This window comes from Thamnophis elegans, chromosome 12, assembly GCF_009769535.1.
Source record: "Thamnophis elegans isolate rThaEle1 chromosome 12, rThaEle1.pri, whole genome shotgun sequence".
Taxonomy (NCBI): Eukaryota; Metazoa; Chordata; class Lepidosauria; order Squamata; family Colubridae; genus Thamnophis; species Thamnophis elegans.
Genome location: NC_045552.1, coordinates 10,430,199 through 10,449,088, shown reverse-complemented (window position 1 = coordinate 10,449,088; position 18,890 = coordinate 10,430,199). Strand labels below are relative to the sequence as shown.

General features: G+C 43.5%; 1 protein-coding gene across 1 annotated transcript in view; it reads right to left on the bottom strand.

Annotated features, from left to right (window-relative positions):
* Positions 1-365: 365 nt before the first annotated feature.
* Positions 366-18,890, bottom strand: part of LOC116515597 (FXYD domain-containing ion transport regulator 7-like) — a 30,337-nt gene continuing 11,812 nt past the window's right edge. Inside the window, exons 2-6 of the mRNA XM_032227718.1 lie at positions 8,290-8,373; positions 7,112-7,186; positions 6,623-6,656; positions 5,842-5,876; positions 366-1,305 (exon numbers count right to left, since the gene is read on the bottom strand). Coding sequence (XP_032083609.1) covers positions 1,286-1,305; positions 5,842-5,876; positions 6,623-6,656; positions 7,112-7,186; positions 8,290-8,373 — 248 coding nt within the window. The 3' untranslated portion in view covers positions 366-1,285. The remainder of the gene's footprint in view (positions 1,306-5,841; positions 5,877-6,622; positions 6,657-7,111; positions 7,187-8,289; positions 8,374-18,890) is intronic.

Sequence of the window (18,890 nt, the reverse complement as noted above, 5' to 3'; positions counted from 1 at the left end):
TACCGGTTGGAACGGGATGAGCAACCCACCACTGGTAGGGGAGGAGGAGGAATTTGCCAAAATGGGTAACAGAGGCTATGGTGAGTAACGAAGAAAGCTAACTGTCCATAATTTTACAGCCACAAAGTTGGCTGTGCAATCCCTACAGGGAGGAAATATCTGAAGAAGGTTTCTGCCTTTTAAGAGCTCCAATTACTCTGCACAACAGTAGTATGAGCTACATTGCTTCATGTCTTCCCTCCCATTAAAAACCAGGTTTGCAAATATCTAAATGTTAACAGAATTACGACCTTATGGATTTAAGGAATAGGGAAACTCTTCAGAGTCAAAATAAATAAATCACCAAGTCATGAGATTCCTTTTTTAAAAAAAAAACCGCCATGATTTTTATTGATTGGTCAATTTTTTTCTCCATGTGCGACATGGAGATGTGGATGGTACTGCATGGAGAAGCTGGGGGTCAGCGTCCCTTGGCAGAAGAGGACCGTATGACAAGAAAGCAACCCTTCCCTTTCTAACAATTCTTCCCTAGCTTGCTTGCCCATCACTCCGACTACGGTACTAGATCAGGCCTGCAAACCCTTACTGTACCACTAGATGGCAGCAACAAGCTATAGAAAAAAAAACTCTTCACTTTGCCGCCCTCTAGTGGTCAGCGGTAATATTATATCCTAGTTCTAGGAGTCCGATCCATTAGAAGGGATGGAATACGTTACAGTGCCCTCCCCCACACTCCAAGAAAGGGCTAGTTTCCCACAAGGCAAGGGGGGGTGGGGCTCTTTGGACTATGCCACTTCACTTTGTGGCTAATGGCGTTCACAGCACAGCAAGAGGCTCAGACAGCAAAGCAGCAGCAGCAGCAGCAATAGCAATGGAGGTTTATATTATGCCCAGCGGCGAGGAAGCATTTTGGTGATTCGTTTTCCCAGAGAGCAGCAGCAGCAGCAGGCAGCATTATTGCATTTTAATGGGACCCTGTGTAGGAGAGGGGGGGTATTTATAAGGACCAGCCCCCAGTAGAGTCGGGGATCAGCTGACACTGACTGGCAGATGGGCTGCATCACCCCGTGGCCTGTGCCATGCCCCAACCCTACCCGGGTGGCCTGCTCCCATCATGCAATGGAAGCGCAAGAGCTAACTGGTTATAAAAGTGCCCCTCCCTCCTTGAGTTTAGACAGGAGAGACCCTCCCCCACCCGGGCAGTCAGTGCCAAGGTCTCTGGAGAAAGGTCCCGGGCGCGGTTCATCGCCAGCCACTCGGGAGCAGGACATCTTCAGGACGGTGCCTACACGGTGCCAGCTGGAGCTAGGGAAGAGAAAAGAGGGGGAGGGAGGGGAAAAAATGAGGAATATGAGCATTTAAGGTATAGTAATAGCAATAGCAATAGCAGTTAGACTTATATACCGTTTCATAGGGTTTTCAGCCCTCTCTAAGCGGTTTACAAAGTCAGCATATCGCCCCCACAGTCTGGGTCCTCATTTCACCCACCTCGGAAGGATGGAAGGCTGAGTCAACCCTGAGCCGGTGAGATTTGAACCGCCGAACTGCAGATAACGGTCAGCTGAAGTGGCTGCAGTACAGCACTTTAACCACTCCACCACCTTGGCTCTTAGTATAATACAGGCAGTCCTTAACTTACAAGCCTTCATTTACTTGCCATTTGAGGTCACAACAGTACTGGGAAAAAATGCCTGACAACCAGTCCTCGTACTAACAACCGTGGCAGCATTTCCCCATGGTCATGAGATCAAAATTTGGTTCCTGAAACTCAGTGTGACTTACTTAATGACCTCCCCGCTCAACGACAGAAATTCTAGGCTCAATTGTGAGAAAACCCACAGAGGGGAAAAAAAGATTTTTGTTTTAATTCTTCCAATCAGGTTCCATTTTCTTTCCTTTCTTTTTAAATTATTTTTATTCATAGCTGCCCATCTCATAGCAATAGCAATAGCACTTAGGCTTCTGTACCACTTCACAGTACTTTACAGCTCTCTCTAAGCGGTTTACAGAGTCTTGCCCCCCAACCATCTGAGGCCTCATTTTATACACCTTGGAAGGTTGAGTCAACCTTGAGCCTGGTGGGATTTGAACTCCCAAATTGATGGCAGATGGTAGTCAGCAGAATTAGCCTGCAGTACTGCATGATTGCTGACTCATACATCAGGGGTGGTATTCTACCAGTTCTGACCAGTCCATCTGAACCAGTAGTGGAAATTCTGGGTAGCCCCGCCCACCCAATCTGCCTCTAGGGCCTCCCTTTAGGCCAATTTCTCACCAAAAGCGCATGCACGGAAACCTGTGCGTGCACGCTTACATCTGCAAACTGGTAGGGAAGGTAATACACACACCCCCGGTCATACATGCAACTCAAGGTCATGCATGTAACCTTAATTGCCATATTTTTTGGAGTATAAGATGCACCAGAGTATAAGACGCACCAAGATTTTGAAGAGGCAAATTTAAAAAAAGGTTTTGCACTCTGCAGACCTCCCCAAAACGACTCGTTTTTCACAAAAACTGGCCCATTCCCCCCCCCAAAAAAAGGGCATGAATAGCCTTTAGGAGGCTTGTAGAGTGCTCCTGGGGAGTGCCCCCCCCAAATGAGCAAAAAATGGTCCATTTTTCACCAAAATGGGCCCAATTGTTTTTTCAAAAAAATGGCATGCATAGCCTTTAGGAGGCTTATAGAATGCTCCTGGGGGCTGGGTGGCAAAATTGAGCAAAAAATGGACCATTTTCTGTCCTCCCCAGCCCCCAGGAACACTCTGAAAGCCTCCTAGAGGCTATGCATGGCCATTTTGGTGAAGAGGGCAGGGTTTCTGGAGGCAAAAAAAATGCTGTATTCAGTGTATAAGACGCACCCAGATTTTCAGGCTCTTTTTTGAGAGAAAAAGGGTGCGTCTTATACTCCGAAAAATATGGTGTTGAATTTTATGCAGCTGCCCATCTCATGCATATGATTTAGACTTGGGGTCCATTCTTTTCTGTACCTTTTACCATGCCACCATTCCTGCTCCCCAAAATGATGCCCTGCCCTGCCCTTCAGAAGCCTTTGCAAACAACTCTTCCCCAAGGGCTTCTCAGCTCCCCAAGGAAGAGAGCTATTTGTTGCCACGACATCATCATCACCATAGAGCCTTCAGCTCTCCTGGCAACGTCAAGAAGCTCCATGGTAACCCCAGGTGGGTAGGTGGGAGGTGACTTCAGGTGTGGGAGCCGCAGGCGACGGTTGACTTTCTCCGCAAGGAGAAAGTTTAGTGAATGATAAACAGGTAACCTTACATTAACATGAATACACAACCTATCTCTGTGGAATAGAAAGGCTGGTTTAAGGTAGGATCCCTGGGTTACCTTTAAGCAAAAATTATTAAGGAGTAAAAAGTGAATATTTGTTCTATAGTCTCTGTTTTGGGGAACTCAGCTTTTGGAATTGAGAAAGTACCAGAATTCATTTATTTTTTTTAAAGGGATGTCATATATAATGGTGCTGTTTGAACAAAGGTCCATTTGGTTTCAGTGAAAAGTGTGGGGGAAAGACATTGGATCCATGGAAGTTGCTTGGAAAGAAGATTTTAATGATAGACAGGATCATATGCCTTGAAGATGTTGGGTGAAGGAAAAAAAGGACAGAGATGCTGAGAGTTGCTGGGTTTTATGCCCTGTCTGGGCTTTTGAATTTGAGCTTGTATTCTGATTGGTTATCAGACTCCCCCGGGGCCATGCAGGAACAACCCCATAGGCTGTCCTGAGTCCCAGGCTTGGTTGAGCCTTGCTGGGTGATGTAATCTTTCCAGGTGCCATGTGGTGAGATGGGAAAAGCGCTAATTCTCTCATGCCCTGAGGGCAGTGGTGGGATTCAGCCAGTTCGCACCTATTCGGGAGAACCGGTTGGTAACTTTCTAAGCAGTTGGGAGAACCGGTTGTTGGAAGAAATCTTTTGTTTTTTCCCCACTTTCCAGGGCTAATCCTGTAAGGAAGGCAGGAAGGAAACATTCTGGTGTTGTTTCTAGCCTGATCTTTATTGCCCTGTTACAGAAACTGCCTCTCCAGTTAACCGAAGCGCCCATCGACCCGAGTGACATTGACTTGGCCATGCCCACATGATCACATGACCACTGAGCCCCGCCTACCCAGCTGGTCATTAGGGCAGAGAATTGGTTGGTAAATTATTTGAATCCCACCACTGCCTGAGGGCCGTGTCTTAATCCCGTCACCCTGGAGCTGAAGATGGGAGGCAGGGACCTGCAGGGAGCTACTTTGTCTTTAGAAACATGTTTCTCCTTTTCTTATCCAGGAAAATATAATAACCTGCCTTTTTAATATTTCCCAGAATATTTCATTCTTTTAGGAGGGGTGGCGTGGGTGCTTACTTCCTACAGTGCTAATACACTCAAACACCCAAATGTTCACCTTGGTTTCATCACCACAAGACACGGAAACCTCTCCCAGTAACTGGCTACTATTACCCAGTGCCCTACAGGTAGTCCTCAACTTATAACCAATCGCTTAGTGACCATTCAAAGTTACAATAGCACCCGAAAATGTGGCTGAGGGCCGTTCCTCGCATGTACAGCCATCACAGCAGCTGGCATGTATTTACAAATGTTGTAGTTTCTTATAACTGCTATTTGCTTGCAACAAGCAAAGTCAATGGGAGAACGCTGAAACGCTTAAGGACTGTGATTCATTTAACAGGAACAATTTGCTTAGCACGTCCCCCCCCAAAAAAGGTAATAAATTGGGGTATAATTCGTTTAACCACTACTTTGCTTAGCAACAGAAATTTGGGGCACAATCATGGCCATAAGTTGAGAGTTACTTGAAGGCCATGGCTTCGGCATATCTTTTTTTTTTTTTAATAAATGTGTTTTTATTTTCCATTTTCATTTCGTACAGTCACATATATACTGTGCATAACCAGGGCCATATAACAATAAACAACAAACACAGCCATTCCTCTTGTCAACAATACCCCCCAAAATAGAAACCCAATGTACCTCTTCGACCCTCCATACACCCTTTCTTTCGCCCCCCTCCAACTTTCCATCTTCCCTCCAACATTCCCCTCTACCCTACTTCCCCTCCCCCTCTACCACTCCTCTCTCCCAGTACACTCCCTCCCTTCCTTCTCACCCTCCCTCCCATCCTCTCTCCCAGCCTCTCTACCCCTCTTTCTTCTATCCCTCTACTCCTCCCTTCGGCTTCGGCATATCTTGAATGGGGTTTTTTGTGAGCATCCTGTTGGAAGGTCGTTTGGTCCTTGTGGTGCCAATCCAGTGGAGAACATTATTCACTACATCCCCCCCCACCTCTCCATTTATAAAGAGATTAGGATGACATTATTGATGAGAAATGAACTAAACAGTTCTGATTTCAAACAGTTGCGTCATCTTCTTGCAGGGATGTTTCCAACGGTTAGCAATCAGTTTGCCACTTTTTGTTGCCATTTAAATTCAGAATTTTATTTCCCATTCCTCATTCATAGTCCTGGTTTCACCATGTTTTGACCACTTTGTATCTAAACCCCTTTATTACTTTCCTCTTATTTATTCTGTATTGCACTGTTACGACCTATGGTTGCAACAATAAAATACTTCCTTCCTTCCTAATGTATGTCCACTCAACACATTTAATCAGGTTGCAGCTTTACCATTTCTACATGATGCTAAACTGGTATGCTGTGTGAATGCTTCCCCTGTGGTTAGTTCTGCACCATCCAAATCCAGGCTAAACGTGCAATGTTAACACACCCCCAAATACAACTATGCAGAGTTATACAAGCATGCCAGTGAGGGGGCCCTTTTCCAGAGCCTTCCTCTCTTCCAATGTTGCAACACTTACTGGTAGTTTTCCCTGTCGCCCTGGGATCTGACAGTCTGCAGAAGAGAAGAAACACGAAGGAAATCAGTGAAGATAGGCCAAGGGAAGAATATTTCAGGGGTAACAGAACTGGGTCGAGGGAGGGAGGGAGGAAAAAAGAAGGGAGGGAAGGAGGAAAAGGGAAAAGAAGGGAGGGGGAGGGGGGAGGGAGGGAGAAGGAAAAGAAGGAAGAGAGAAGGAAGGGAGGAAAAAGGGAGGGAGGAAAAGGGAAAAGAAGGAAGGAAGGAAAAGGAAGGAAAAAAGAAGGGAGGGAAGAAGGAAAAGGGAAAAGAAGGTAGGAAGAAGTAAAATGGAAAAGGACGGATGGAAGAAGGAAAAAGGGGAAAAAGGAAGGAAGGAAAAGGAAGGAAAAAAGAAGGGAGGGAAGAAGGAAAAGGGAAAAGAAGGTAGGAAGAAGGAAAAGGGAAAAGGAAGGATGGAAGAAGGAAAAAGGGGGAAAAGGAAGGAAGGAAGGAAGGAAGGAAAAGGGAAAAGGAAGGAAAAAAGAAGGGAGGGAAGAAGGAAAAGGGAAAAGAAGGTAGAAAGAAGGAAAAGGGAAAAGGAAGGATGGAAGAAGGAAAAAGGGGGAAAAGGAAGGAAGGAAGGAAGGGAAAGGGAAAAGGAAGGAAGGAAAAAAGAAGGGAGGGAAGAAGGAAAAGGGAAAAGGAAGGATGGAAGAAGGAAAAAGGGGAAAAAGGAAGGAAGGAAGGAAGGAAGGAAGGAAGGAAAAGGGAAAAGGGAAAAGGAAGGAAGGAGTACTTACCCAGGGTCCGATTTATTGCATTTGAATTTTTTACCTGCAAAAGAGAAAGTGGTAAAGTAAGACAGGAAGAAACAAGGCTCAGGTAATGCAATCAGGAGGTCCAGGATGGGGGATATAAATAGGGTGTGTGGACAGGAGCATGTGCACTCATATCTTCAGGATTCAGGGAGGAAGAGAGGGGCCCCAGAAGATTTAGAATGCAAAATATATATATTTTCGAGAAATTTGTTTTTCCCATTTGCATTCTTTTAACAAGAAACACAAAATAGGGACTCTGCAATGGGGAACGTTTTTGTATTTCAGTAACTAGCCTGCAAACGGTACTCATGAGCACACTCATACGTACATATACAAAGGACCTTTTTTTTCCAAGGAATTCGGGAATTAAGAGTAAGAGAAGAAGTCAGGATGGGATTTCTAGGGGCCAATCAAAGTCAGATCCAAGCATGCATTAAAAAATGCAGGCATCAATAAAAAAAGGTGACTCACTCAGTGCTATCAAGATTCCCAGCACAAACAGGATGCTGGCCAAGATCATCCCCACCAAGCGCAATGTATCGTAGTCTGTAAGGGGATAATAGGGAGGTTCAAAAGTCAGGTGTTTGTGAAAAGATGCTAGGACAAACAGGTAGATTTTAAATCTGAACTTTTTTCTATTGGGTATAACACAGGGGTGGGTTCCTGCCAGTTCTAACCTCTTCTATAGAAGAGGTTCCACAAATCTACAGTGACGTTTAGAACCGGTTCCAGCTCCCTCCCCCGCCAGTCCGCACATCATCAAGATGAAGAGCGAGAGGAGGAATTCTGGGAGTTGAAGTCCACAAGTCTTAAAGCTGTCAAGTTTGAACTCCTCTGGGGTTTTTTTCCTAAAGGGTTAGGGGTGCAAGGGCTTGTAACTTGACAGCTTTAAGACCTGCATGCTTCAAATGCCAGAGTTTCTGAGCCAACATTTTGGTTGCTAAGCAAGAGCGTTGTTAAGTGAGTTTCACCACATTTTACAAGTTGGCCATGCCCACCCAGTCACATGGCCAGCAAGCCACTCCCACCCGGTCACATGACCAGCAAACCACTCCCACAAAGCAGGCCACACCTACAGAAGAGGTTCTAAAAAGTTTTGAAACCCACCACTGGTATTACCCTAGAAAAATACGATAAACAAAATATTGTATATATTTAATATTGCATGTATTAATAGCAGTGAGGATTATGCTTGCACAATACTAGAAACATGAAGAAATACCACGAGACGAAGAGATAATTAGCAAGATACTGGATTGTGCAGAAATGGGCAGACTCACATTGAACAGGAAGAAGATGCAGAATATTATCAAACCTGGAACTTATTCTACCAGAGGTTGGGAAAAAGGAGGTGGAGAATAAGAATGTCATCTGTATGTCAAAGCAATCTGCTTTGCATATAAAATAACCCAGACAACACAAGGTTTATTAAGCACTAACAAAATGTAAACAATAGAAAACCAATAAAACTTAAAAAAAAAGTCAGGTGTTCGTGACCCTTCCAGTGTATTCCCATCAGGAACATCTTGGATTGTCCATCCATCACCGCAAGCCATACCATATTTCTTCATTTCTTGAAGAAAGAAACTCCAAATCTCCTTTCACCCATGTGGACCAATATCTGCAACCTTTCAATTAACACCACTCACCATAACTGAAGGGGTCGACAGGCTGGCTGGTCTCTGGGGAGTAAAGAGAGCAGAGAGTCAAAATACAGTGACCAAGCAAAGCCGCTGAATATTTTATTTCAATAACTTTGTTTGGGTTGAGTATCAATTGGGTGAAGTCGTTCCTTGTATTTATCCCACAAACTTTGGCTTAAACACCATTCTTCTGGGTTCATTCACCTGCTTTGCATGGATAATGCCATACCATCATTTGGAAGCTAGGTGGCACTGGAGTTAATCATATCTGGTTGGATTCATTAGTTTCTCGCATCCCTTCAATTTTCTTGATTTCCAGAAGTAAACAAAAGCACGTAATCCTAACAGATCCAAATCGCAGCTCTGCCCTTAGGGCAACACTATTGCAATGTTTAACCTCATTCATCATTCAATCCATTCATCTATCAGCAGTGCTCCATTACTCCATTGCCACAAGGTAAAAAAAGATGTTGAGACTCCAGAAAGAGTTCAGAGAAGAGCAACAAAGAGGATTAGGGGACTGGAGGCTAAAACATATGAAGAACAGTTGCAGGAACTGGGCATGGCTAGTCTAGTGAAGAGAAGGACCAGGGGAGACCTGATAGCAGTGTTCCAATATTTGAGGGGCTGCCACAGAGAGGAGGTCAAGATATTTTCCAAAGCACTTGAAGGCAGGACAAGAAACAATGGGTGGAAAATAATCAAGGAGAGAAGCAACTTTGAACCAAGGAGAAATTTCCTGACAATGAGAACAATCAATCAGTGGAACAACTTGCTTCCAGAAGTTGTAAATACTCCAACACTGGAGGATTTTAAGAAGAGATTGGATATCCATTTGTCTGAAGTGGTGTAGGGTTGGACTAGAAGACCTCCAAGTTATTCTATTCTAAAGTTCCCTCTCAACTGGACAATCTGGACAATCTCGACAATCTCGACACAAAAATAATAAGCAAATACAAAAGCAGCCATGTCCCCAAAACTGGTGGATTCATTAGTCTTACATATATGATAGTCATTCTCATAGGATGGGTGGCCATTCGATAAATAAATAAATTTCTAAAAGCAATGCATAAAACAATGCAACAAATTCTTTTAACACTTCTGCCATGCCCCTTAAATTAGTCCCACTTGATCAAAAGCGCTGAATGAGCTTTCACGGTGGAGTCTCTGAGCTGGGTCCATGGTATTGTTGAATTTAGGAAGCTCACGGGCTAAGCTTCTGACTGTGATTGTCAAAAACCAACAGCTGTTTTTCTCACCACCCACCAAAGTGGGAGCATAAAAGGCCGAACTATAAGATCCCAAAATAGGTTTAACCTCATGTGTGTATGAGATGTGTGTGTCACTGTGCATGAGTTAAAATAAATGTGTTTAATAAATAAATAAAGGCAGAGCTGCTTGCTGCAGTTCTCCGTTTCCCGAGAATATTAAGGCTATTTAATGAATGCGTTCATATAACAATTTTGACTAATTTACTGAATTGGCCCCTCTGCTAGATTCATGCTGATCATTGAATTAGAAGCTAATTAAGAACACTGGGCTGGCACTGTAAAATCTTCCCAAGGTTCAAATTAATCAAGATTTGCAAACCATGCAAATCAATCCTAGCTTTTCAACCGACCTGTTGAAGCCCAGGTATGTTGGTTATCCATCCAAATATGAACTACTGTACAATGTTTCAAAATTAAGTTCTCTCATTTCACCAGAGTAGATTCACACAATACATTAAACTGGCTGGGGAATTCGAGGAGCTGAAGTCCGCACATCTTCAAGTGGCCAAGGTTGAGAAATATTGCTTTAAATCCCAAGCTTATATTAAGAAAACACAGTATTGCTATTTCTGTTTTAATAGCTGTTGTCGCATCCATACAAGGATCCAGTCAATGTCTAGTCAAAATATACATCATCATCTTCTTTAAATGACCTTACTAGTCTGGGCAACTGAATGGAGCAAGTAGAGTATTTTAATGGCCGGACACTCTTCCTGTCACCAATGAGGAGTTTTGTTCAATGGATATATTCTCAGTGTGTCCAGAGAGAGAAATACTTGGCTCTACCTAGAATCGAACCCACAGTCTCCTGATTGTGAGGCGAGAGCTCCGCCTCTAGGCCACTACACCACCCCAGTCAAAAGATATACAATTATCTTTAAAAGATCTAAAGCTGCTGGTAGCTCTCTACTTTGGCTTGATATTGGCAATGCTTTCTTGACTGGATGTAAGATCAGCTACTGAAATACAATGACTTCATTTACCTAATAGATTTAACTTTTGTGTATGTTTGTGTATACCTGCCAGTCAGTCTTAATTCCTGATGACTGCCCAGACAAGTCCCAGCAGTTTCCTTGATAAAGTTTCAGAAATGGTCTGCCATTGCCTCCTTCCTAAGGCTCAGGGATGGGTTCCTGCCAGTTCTAACCTCTTCTATAGAAGAGGTTCCACAAATCTACAGTGCCGTTTAGAACCGGTTCCAGCTCCCTCCCCCCGCCTGTCTGCACATCATCAAGATGAAGAGTGAGCGGAGGAATTCTGGGAGTTGAAGTCCACAAGTCTTAAAGCTGTCAAGTTTGAACACCCCTGGGGTTTTTTCGAAAGAGTTAGGGGTGCAAGGGTCTTGTAACTTGACAGCTTTAAGACTTGCACATTTCAATGCCAGAGTTTCTGAGCCAACATTTTGGTTGCTAAGCAAGAGCGTTGTTAAGTGAGTTTCACCACATTTTACAAGTTGGCCACACCCATCCAATCACGGCTGGCAAGCCACTCCCACCAGGTCACATGGCCGGCAAGCCACTCCCACAAAGCAGGCCACACCTACAGAAGAGGTTCTAAAAAAATTTGAAATCCATCACTGCTAGGGCTAAGAGAGACTAACTAACCCAAGGTTACCCAGCTAGCTTCATGCTTAATGCAGGACTCGAATTCACGGTTTCCTGGTTTCTCCTTTGATGCCTTAAACCAGTGTTTCTCAACCTTGTCAACTTGAAGATGTCTGGACTTCAACTCCCAGAATTCCCCAGCCAGTGAATGCTGGCTGGGGAATTCTGGGAGTTGAAGTCCAGACATCTTCAAGTTGACAAGGTTGAGAAACACTGCCTTAAACCATTAACATCAAACTTTGCTCACAATATATTTTAAAAGATCCATGGTGGTACAGTGGTTAGAATGCAGTATCGCAGGCTAACACTGCCCACAACCTCGAGTTTGATCCTGACAAGTTCACTCAAGGTTGACTCAGCCTTCCGTCCTTCCCAGATCAGTAAAACGAGGACCCAGATTGTTGGGGGGCAATAGGCTGACTCTGTAAACCGCTCAGAGATTGCTGTAAAGCACAATGGAGGGGCATATAAATCTAAGTGCTATTCCTATTAAGTCAGTTAAAAAATCTAGCGGCTGCTGGTAAGCTTACAGTAGATATTTTTCATCTTGTTGAAGGTTGTTTCCCCCCCCCTCCCCTTAGTATAGTCTTAAAATGTCATTTGCACATGACTTGCTGGATGAGGCCAGCCAATAAAATCCGCTTTTGGAAATCTGCAATGAAGTTAGGAACCAGTTGGCCAACATCCTAGAGAAATGGGACTTTTGAGAAAATGTTACAGTGCAGAATATTTCTGCTTAACTCTAGACATCCCACTTCAGTTATCTTTACACTTGAGATTTCCTGCAGTTTTAACCCCATTTGCAGCAGGCAATCAAAGAACAAAATGATCTTTTTTGTATTGCCGGTGGTTGTGGGAGAGGGGAGGGGGCGGCATTTACATAGACATCCCCCTCCTTGGGGTTCTCCCAAGATGGCCGTTCTTTGCATGAACGCTGCCAGCCTGGCTCCCAAGGACTGGCATCTGAAAACCCAATTAGGACATCATGGAACTGAACTTAAAACGAGAACAAAATTAAATTGGAAGGACTGGGAGCTTTGATGGAAGCAGTACAGACAGTCCTGGATTTAAAATCATTTGTTGAGTGGAATATCCAGCTTCAACTATTGCTACGAAGAACCAAATCTATCTATCTATCTATCTATCTATCTATCTATCTATCTATCTATCTATCTATCTATCGCCATCTATATCTATCTATCTCCATCCATCCATCCATCTATCCATCCATCCATCCATCCATCTCTGTCTGTCTGTCTATCTCTGTCTGTCTGTCTATCTATCTATCTCTATCCATTTATATCTATATATCCATCCATCCATCTATCTACTGTATCTATCTATCTATCTATCTCTATCCATTTATATCTATCTATCTATCTATCTATCTATCTATCCATCCATCCATCCATCCATCCATCCATCCATCCATCCATCCATCCATCCATCTATCTATGTATCCACTGTATGTATGTATGTATGTATGTATGTATGTATGGTATGTATGTATGTATGTATGTATGTATGTATGTATGTATGTATGTATGTATCTATCTATCTATCTATCTATCTGTCTATCTATCTATCTATCTATCTATCTATCTATCTCTATCCATTTATCTCTATCTATCCATCCATCCATCCACCCATCTCTGTCTATCTATCTGTCTACGTCTGTCTGTCTGTCTATCTCTATCCATTTATATCTATCCATCTATCTATCTTTCTATCTCTATCCATTTATCTATTTATCTCTATCCCTATCTATCTATCTATCTATCTCCATCCATCTATCTATCCATCCATCCATCTCTGTCTGTCTGTCTGTCTGTCTGCCTATCTATCTATCTATCTATCTATCTATCTCTATCCATTTATATCTATCTATCTATCTATCTATCTATCTATCTATCTATCTATCTATCTATCATCTATCTATCTCAAAATGCAAGAATCTCCTTTTGGTGCCCTTTTCACCCCAATCAACTTCCCACAATCTTTATGTAATGCATTTCAAAGCACCCAAACTGAGGAAAGGAAACCAGAGGTTTCTATAAATATTTCTAATCTAAAAGTCATATTCTGACATCTGTATCTGTTGGGAGGATATAACGTGCCTTGCACCCTCACCATGCAATTAGCCTATTTTTGAATTAACTCATTTTTCTGAGATTACACCATAATCTCAGTGAATTCTATGCTGGCCCCTCTTCTAACTACCCAAACATAGCTTGCTATGTCCCATGCAGCTACTACATCTTTAATTGTTCCCTCTTGGTGGGTTGCACAGACATAACCAAGGTATCTGTCATCCATCTGTAATCTTACTTGTTTGGACAGCTTGTTTTCTACACGCCTGCCTGTTAATGGGAAAGTTAGGATGATTTTCTTCCTTGGCTGAATGTCCTTCCAATGGGGAAGTTGGGGGGGGGGGGCGCGAATCCCAGAATTCATTGGGACACATCAGCAGCCCTCCTCTGATTCCCCTGTTCTCCCAATCCATCCTATTCCTTGTAGCCAATTTTTTCCCAGGCAGAGGAGTTTCATCGGCCACCTCTTTCCTCTGAATTCCTATTTTTGCCAATATTTCTTCTTGCATCCCTATATAAGGGCATAGAAAAGAACATTCTTGACATTTAATAGAAAGCTCCTTGGCCAAAGCACCCTCCAGGCATCCAGCCTTTGCCTCCAAGGGCTTCCCGTCTGCCTTCTCACCACCAGGGCTGCCCTTGCCCCATTCATAACATCTCAGGCATAATCCTAATTTCAGGCTAAACCATGAAAATTCTTCTCCCATTTAGAATTCTTGCATCTCGCAGCAAAGGCAGCTTCCCTCCCCGGCCTTTCACCCAAACTAGGGGAAATCTTCACCTTAGCCATGATTATAAGCAACAAAATGACCACTGGTGTGTCCCAGGATTATGTGATTCCCTTTTGCGATCTTCTGACAAGCAAGTCAATGGGGAACCCAGATTCACTTAACAACCATGTTACTACTATGTTTTCCCGAAAATAAAACAGGGCCTTATTTTCTTTGGGGATATCTTATTATTTATTTATTTTTAATTGAAAATTTTGAAAAAAAAAACTTTTACAAATATTTACTTCCCTCCCCCTACCTCAAAGACTTTGGCCACCTAATGAGAAGGAAGGACTCCCTGGAGAAGAGCCTGATGCTGGGAATGATGGAGGGCAAAAGAAGAAGGGGATGACAGAGAATGAGGTGGCTGAATGGAGTCACCAAAGCAGTCGGCATGAGTTTAAATGGACTCCAGAGGATGGCAGAGGACAGGAAGGCCTGGAGGAACATTGTCCATGGGGTCACGATGGGTTGGACACGATTTCGCAACTAACCAATGCTGGTTTACTGTTCTTGCAGAGAAAGTTGCCCTCAACCCCCTTCCAGAACCTCTCAACCCTACCCGAGCTTCGCTGCCTTTGCTTCATTCAAGAGAGAGAGAGAGAGACAGAGACAGAGAGACAGAGAGACAGAGAGAGACAGAGACACTGTCCCGTCTCCAAAACTAACTGCAGCCTAGATAATTATTGCACTCCACCCACTTTTCATGAGAGGGGCCGGCTCTGTGAATTTGATTAATGAATAATTAATAAATAAGAAAGTCGGGAGAAACCTCCAAGTGCTAAAGACAAGATTGAGGGCAAGCTGCAGCTGCTTGGGACTGCGGTTGAATAATGCAAACTCCAATGCAGAGGATGGTGGGGGGGGAGTTGCCATGGAGACGGGATACTGCATAAAGCCGGCGCAGTGCCTTAAATCCGCTGCCAGAGTTAGGAACAGGCAAAGTCAGGAGAAAGCAGGATGCTGAAGTTCTTCCCAGGGCTGCCTCCAAGGCAAACTGTTGGCAGAAAACTTCACCCCCAAATCTAGGGTCCTAAACAGTAGCAGAGTTGGAAGGTGCCTTGGAGGTCATCTAGTCCAACCCCCTGCTCAGGAAGGAGGCCTGTACTAGGGATTTGAACCGCCAAACTGCCGGCCTTTCTGATCGACAAGCCTAGTGTCTTAGCCACTGAGCCACCTACTCCTTCTAATCACCATCCATCAATTCCCTCTCAGTTTTATTCCACCTTGGTCCTTGGTTCAGCCTGCTCCTCTCCCCCCCCCAAAAAAATCTCCCGCTGTTGTCTTGAGATGTGCTCTGGAACATTTAGAGACCCTACTGGGGTTTTTTTTTCCTTCCTGTCATCTGCGGTCTCCAAGAAATCCAGGCGTCAGCTGGGATTTTGGTGCGGGACAAGTTCTCCCTAAGAGACTCAGCAGCTGAGCTTTCCAAACAAGAAAGATCTGGAAGTCAGCCAGAGAAATACTCTGCAGACAGTCTGATGCAGCAGAGAGAGAGAGGAAAAGGGAGTGGCATTTCCCAGAGCAGAGTATTAGATTTATTTATTTTTGCTGTTAAAAGCCTGGCCAGGGAAAGCCCGGTGGCATTATCTGCCCCCTGGATTTCATTTCTCCACCATGCCACATCGTGACACACCGTCATTCGATCGTCTCTGCCTCTCAAGGGGGGGGGGAAACACCCGGATACTCTGCAATGCTGCAACACGCTTCACACCTTTTGCTAGGTGTGAACCAGGTTCAGAAGTCTGGATGTGGCAGAGGTGGCTCCAGCCCAGCCCATCCCAAGACCTTAAAATGAAAAGTTGTTGATGGGTTGGGGGTTGTTTTTTGTGATTGGCATGCTGACTGGTCAAACACAAGGCAGCAGGAGATGTTTGGAATCAGAAAATGTGCATCTTGAATCTGATAACAACTTAAGATAGTTTCTCTTGGGAATAAAACAACTCTCAGGAGGTAACACCTGCTTATAGGTACCAAGAGAGATGTGGCTGCCACTTGTATACTACCATGTTTCCCCGAAAATAAGACAGAGTCTGATTTTCTTTTGACCCCTGAAATAAGCGCTTGGCCTTATTTTCAGGGTGCTTATTATTATTATTATTATTATTATTATTATTATTATTATTATTATTATTATTATAATACAATTGTATCACAGCAGCCAGTTGTTTCGCCGGATTTGGCATTGGTTACTAGTCGGGCCCCACCCAGGGGCCTAGGACGTCGTAACGTATTATCGTAATATGCGTGCAGATCTAAGCAGTGCGGCTTTTTGCATTTGACTGATGGTGATTTTGTCCATTTTTAACTGTTTTAAATGTAAATCCAGTGCTTTTGGAATAGCACCCAGTGTGCCGATTACCACTGGAATTACCACTGCTGGTTTGTGCCATAATCGTTGAATAATTGATTTTTTCATATTCCTTCTTGTCAACCCTGCTATCATCTGGTATTGCAATGTCTATGATTGTAACCTTGTTTTTCTCAACCAGTGTGATGTCTGGTGTATTATGTGTTGTTGTTGTTGTTGTTGTTGTTGTTGTTGTTGTTATTATTATTATTATTATTATGTTGTTGTTGTTGTTAACTGTTTTTTTATTTTTTAAACATAAAAATAAAATAAAAACAATATTAAAAAAACTGATCTCATCCATTACATACAGCATGTCGTTTGGTTACAAGTGTTTTTGCATCCATATTCTCAATTACATTTACAATCACAGATTTTTCATCTAATATAACTAAATACCTCACTTTCATTGCACAGTGTATATTCAATTACAATGAATATTATTATTATTTTTCCCAATAAACCTAATTCCCTTACATTCTTGATTGTCCGTTTAATAACAATATACCTTTATATAATCACAGATCCCAATGTGAAAGAGATTTACCAACCATTTATATTTGTATACCACTGTTTTCAATTATGTATAATTCCACCCATCAACCATCGAGTATGCTTATGTTCATTATTGTCCTTGATTTTCATACAAGGGCGCTTACTATTTTTGAGGTGCAGGAGGCCCCTTAACCTCAGCCTGCAAAGTTCTGTCTCTGTTTCTGGCATACTCTTGCCAGCCCTAGCGTCACTGGGCCCGTTGCTCTTTTTGCATCCGCCACTAAAATAATAGCAATAGTAATAGCAATAGCAGTTAGACTTATATACCACTTCATAGGGCTTTCAGCCCTCTCTAAGAGGTTTATAGAGTCAGCGTATCACCCCCACAGTCTGGGTCCTCATTTCACCCACCTCGGAAGGATGGAAGGCTGAGTCAACCTTGAGCCGGTGAGATTTGAACCGCCGAACTGCAGATAACAGTCAGCTGAAGTGGCCTGCAGTACTGCACCCTAACCACTGCGCCACCTCGGCTCTTCAGTGCGGTAGCTAGTGTTTGCGGGAGTGGACTCTACAAGGCTGTTCAACATGGATTGCAAGTGCAAGGGGCATGTTCCCTCCCCCCGCCAGGAAATGATTGGGACCGGCTGCATATGCAGGTAAATATTTTAGGGGAGGGCTTATTTTCAGGGGAGGGCTTATTTTAGCGCATGTGCTCAAAAGCCCGATTGGGTTTGTTATTCGGGAAGATCTTATTTTCAGGGAAACAGGGTATAATGGAACAGGTAATCCTTGACGGATGGTCGCTATTGAGTCCCAAATTTCTGTTGCTAAGCCAGACAGTTGTTAAGTGAGTTCAGCTCCATTTTATGACCTTAGCAATAGCAATAGCAGTCAGACTTATATACCGCTTCATAGGGCTTTCAGCCCTCTCTAAGCGGTTTACAGAGTCAGCATATTGCCCCCAACAACAATCCGGGTCCTCATTTTACCCACCTTGGAAGGATGGAAGGCTGAGTCAACCCTGAGCCGTTGAGATTTGAACAGCCGAACTGCAGAACTGCAGTCAGCTGAAGTAGCCTGCAGTGCTGCATTTAACCACTGCGCCACCTCGGCTCTATGCGACCTTCCTTGCCACAGTTAAATGAAACCCTGAAGTTGTTAAGTTAGTTACGTGAATTGTTAAGTCAACTCTTAAGTGAATCTGGCTTTCCCATTGGCTTCGCTTGTGGGAAAGTCACGAAAAAGAATCACTACAACTGCCTTTAAGCATGAACTAGTTGCCAAGCAGCTGAATTTTTATCAGCAGTCGTAAGTGTGAAAAACAGCCACTTCAACTTCAGGCAATCACTAAATGAATGGTTATAAGTCAAGGACTACCTGAGTAGCACTTGAAATAATTTGGCTTCACCTAAGAAAACCTATGGGGACGCGGTGGCTCAGTGGCTAAGACCCTGACCTTGTCGATCAAAAGGTCGGCAGTTCAGCAGTTCGAAACCCTACTGCCACATAATGGAGTGAGCTCCCGTTACCTGTCCCAGCTTCTGCCAACCTAGCAGTTCAAAAACATGCAAAAAATGCATGTAGAAAAATAGAAACCAACTTTGGTGGGAAGGTAACAGCGTTCCATGCACCTTCATCATTTAGTCATGCCGGCCACATGACCACGGAGACATCTTCGGATAGTGCTGGCTCTTTGGCTTAAAAACAGAGATGAGCACCGCCCCCTAGAACCGGAAACGACTAGCACGCATGTGCGGGGGAACCTTTACCTTTTTAAGAAAAAATAATTCCCTATTAATTTCCTTGATAATCCCCTTTACTTTTTGTCCTTGAAAGCCCATTAGTTCTTAGTTCATATTCAAATTTAGACCCTGTGATGAATTGCTTAGAAACAGGATTGGCCTCAGGATGCGCTGAGTCCAGATTAGGATTAAAAGAAATTAGTGTGCTAAAGGGACCTTATGTTGAATCATTCCCACATCTTCTTCATCACAAAACTCCCTAATCTGATTTTTTTTGTCAATAGG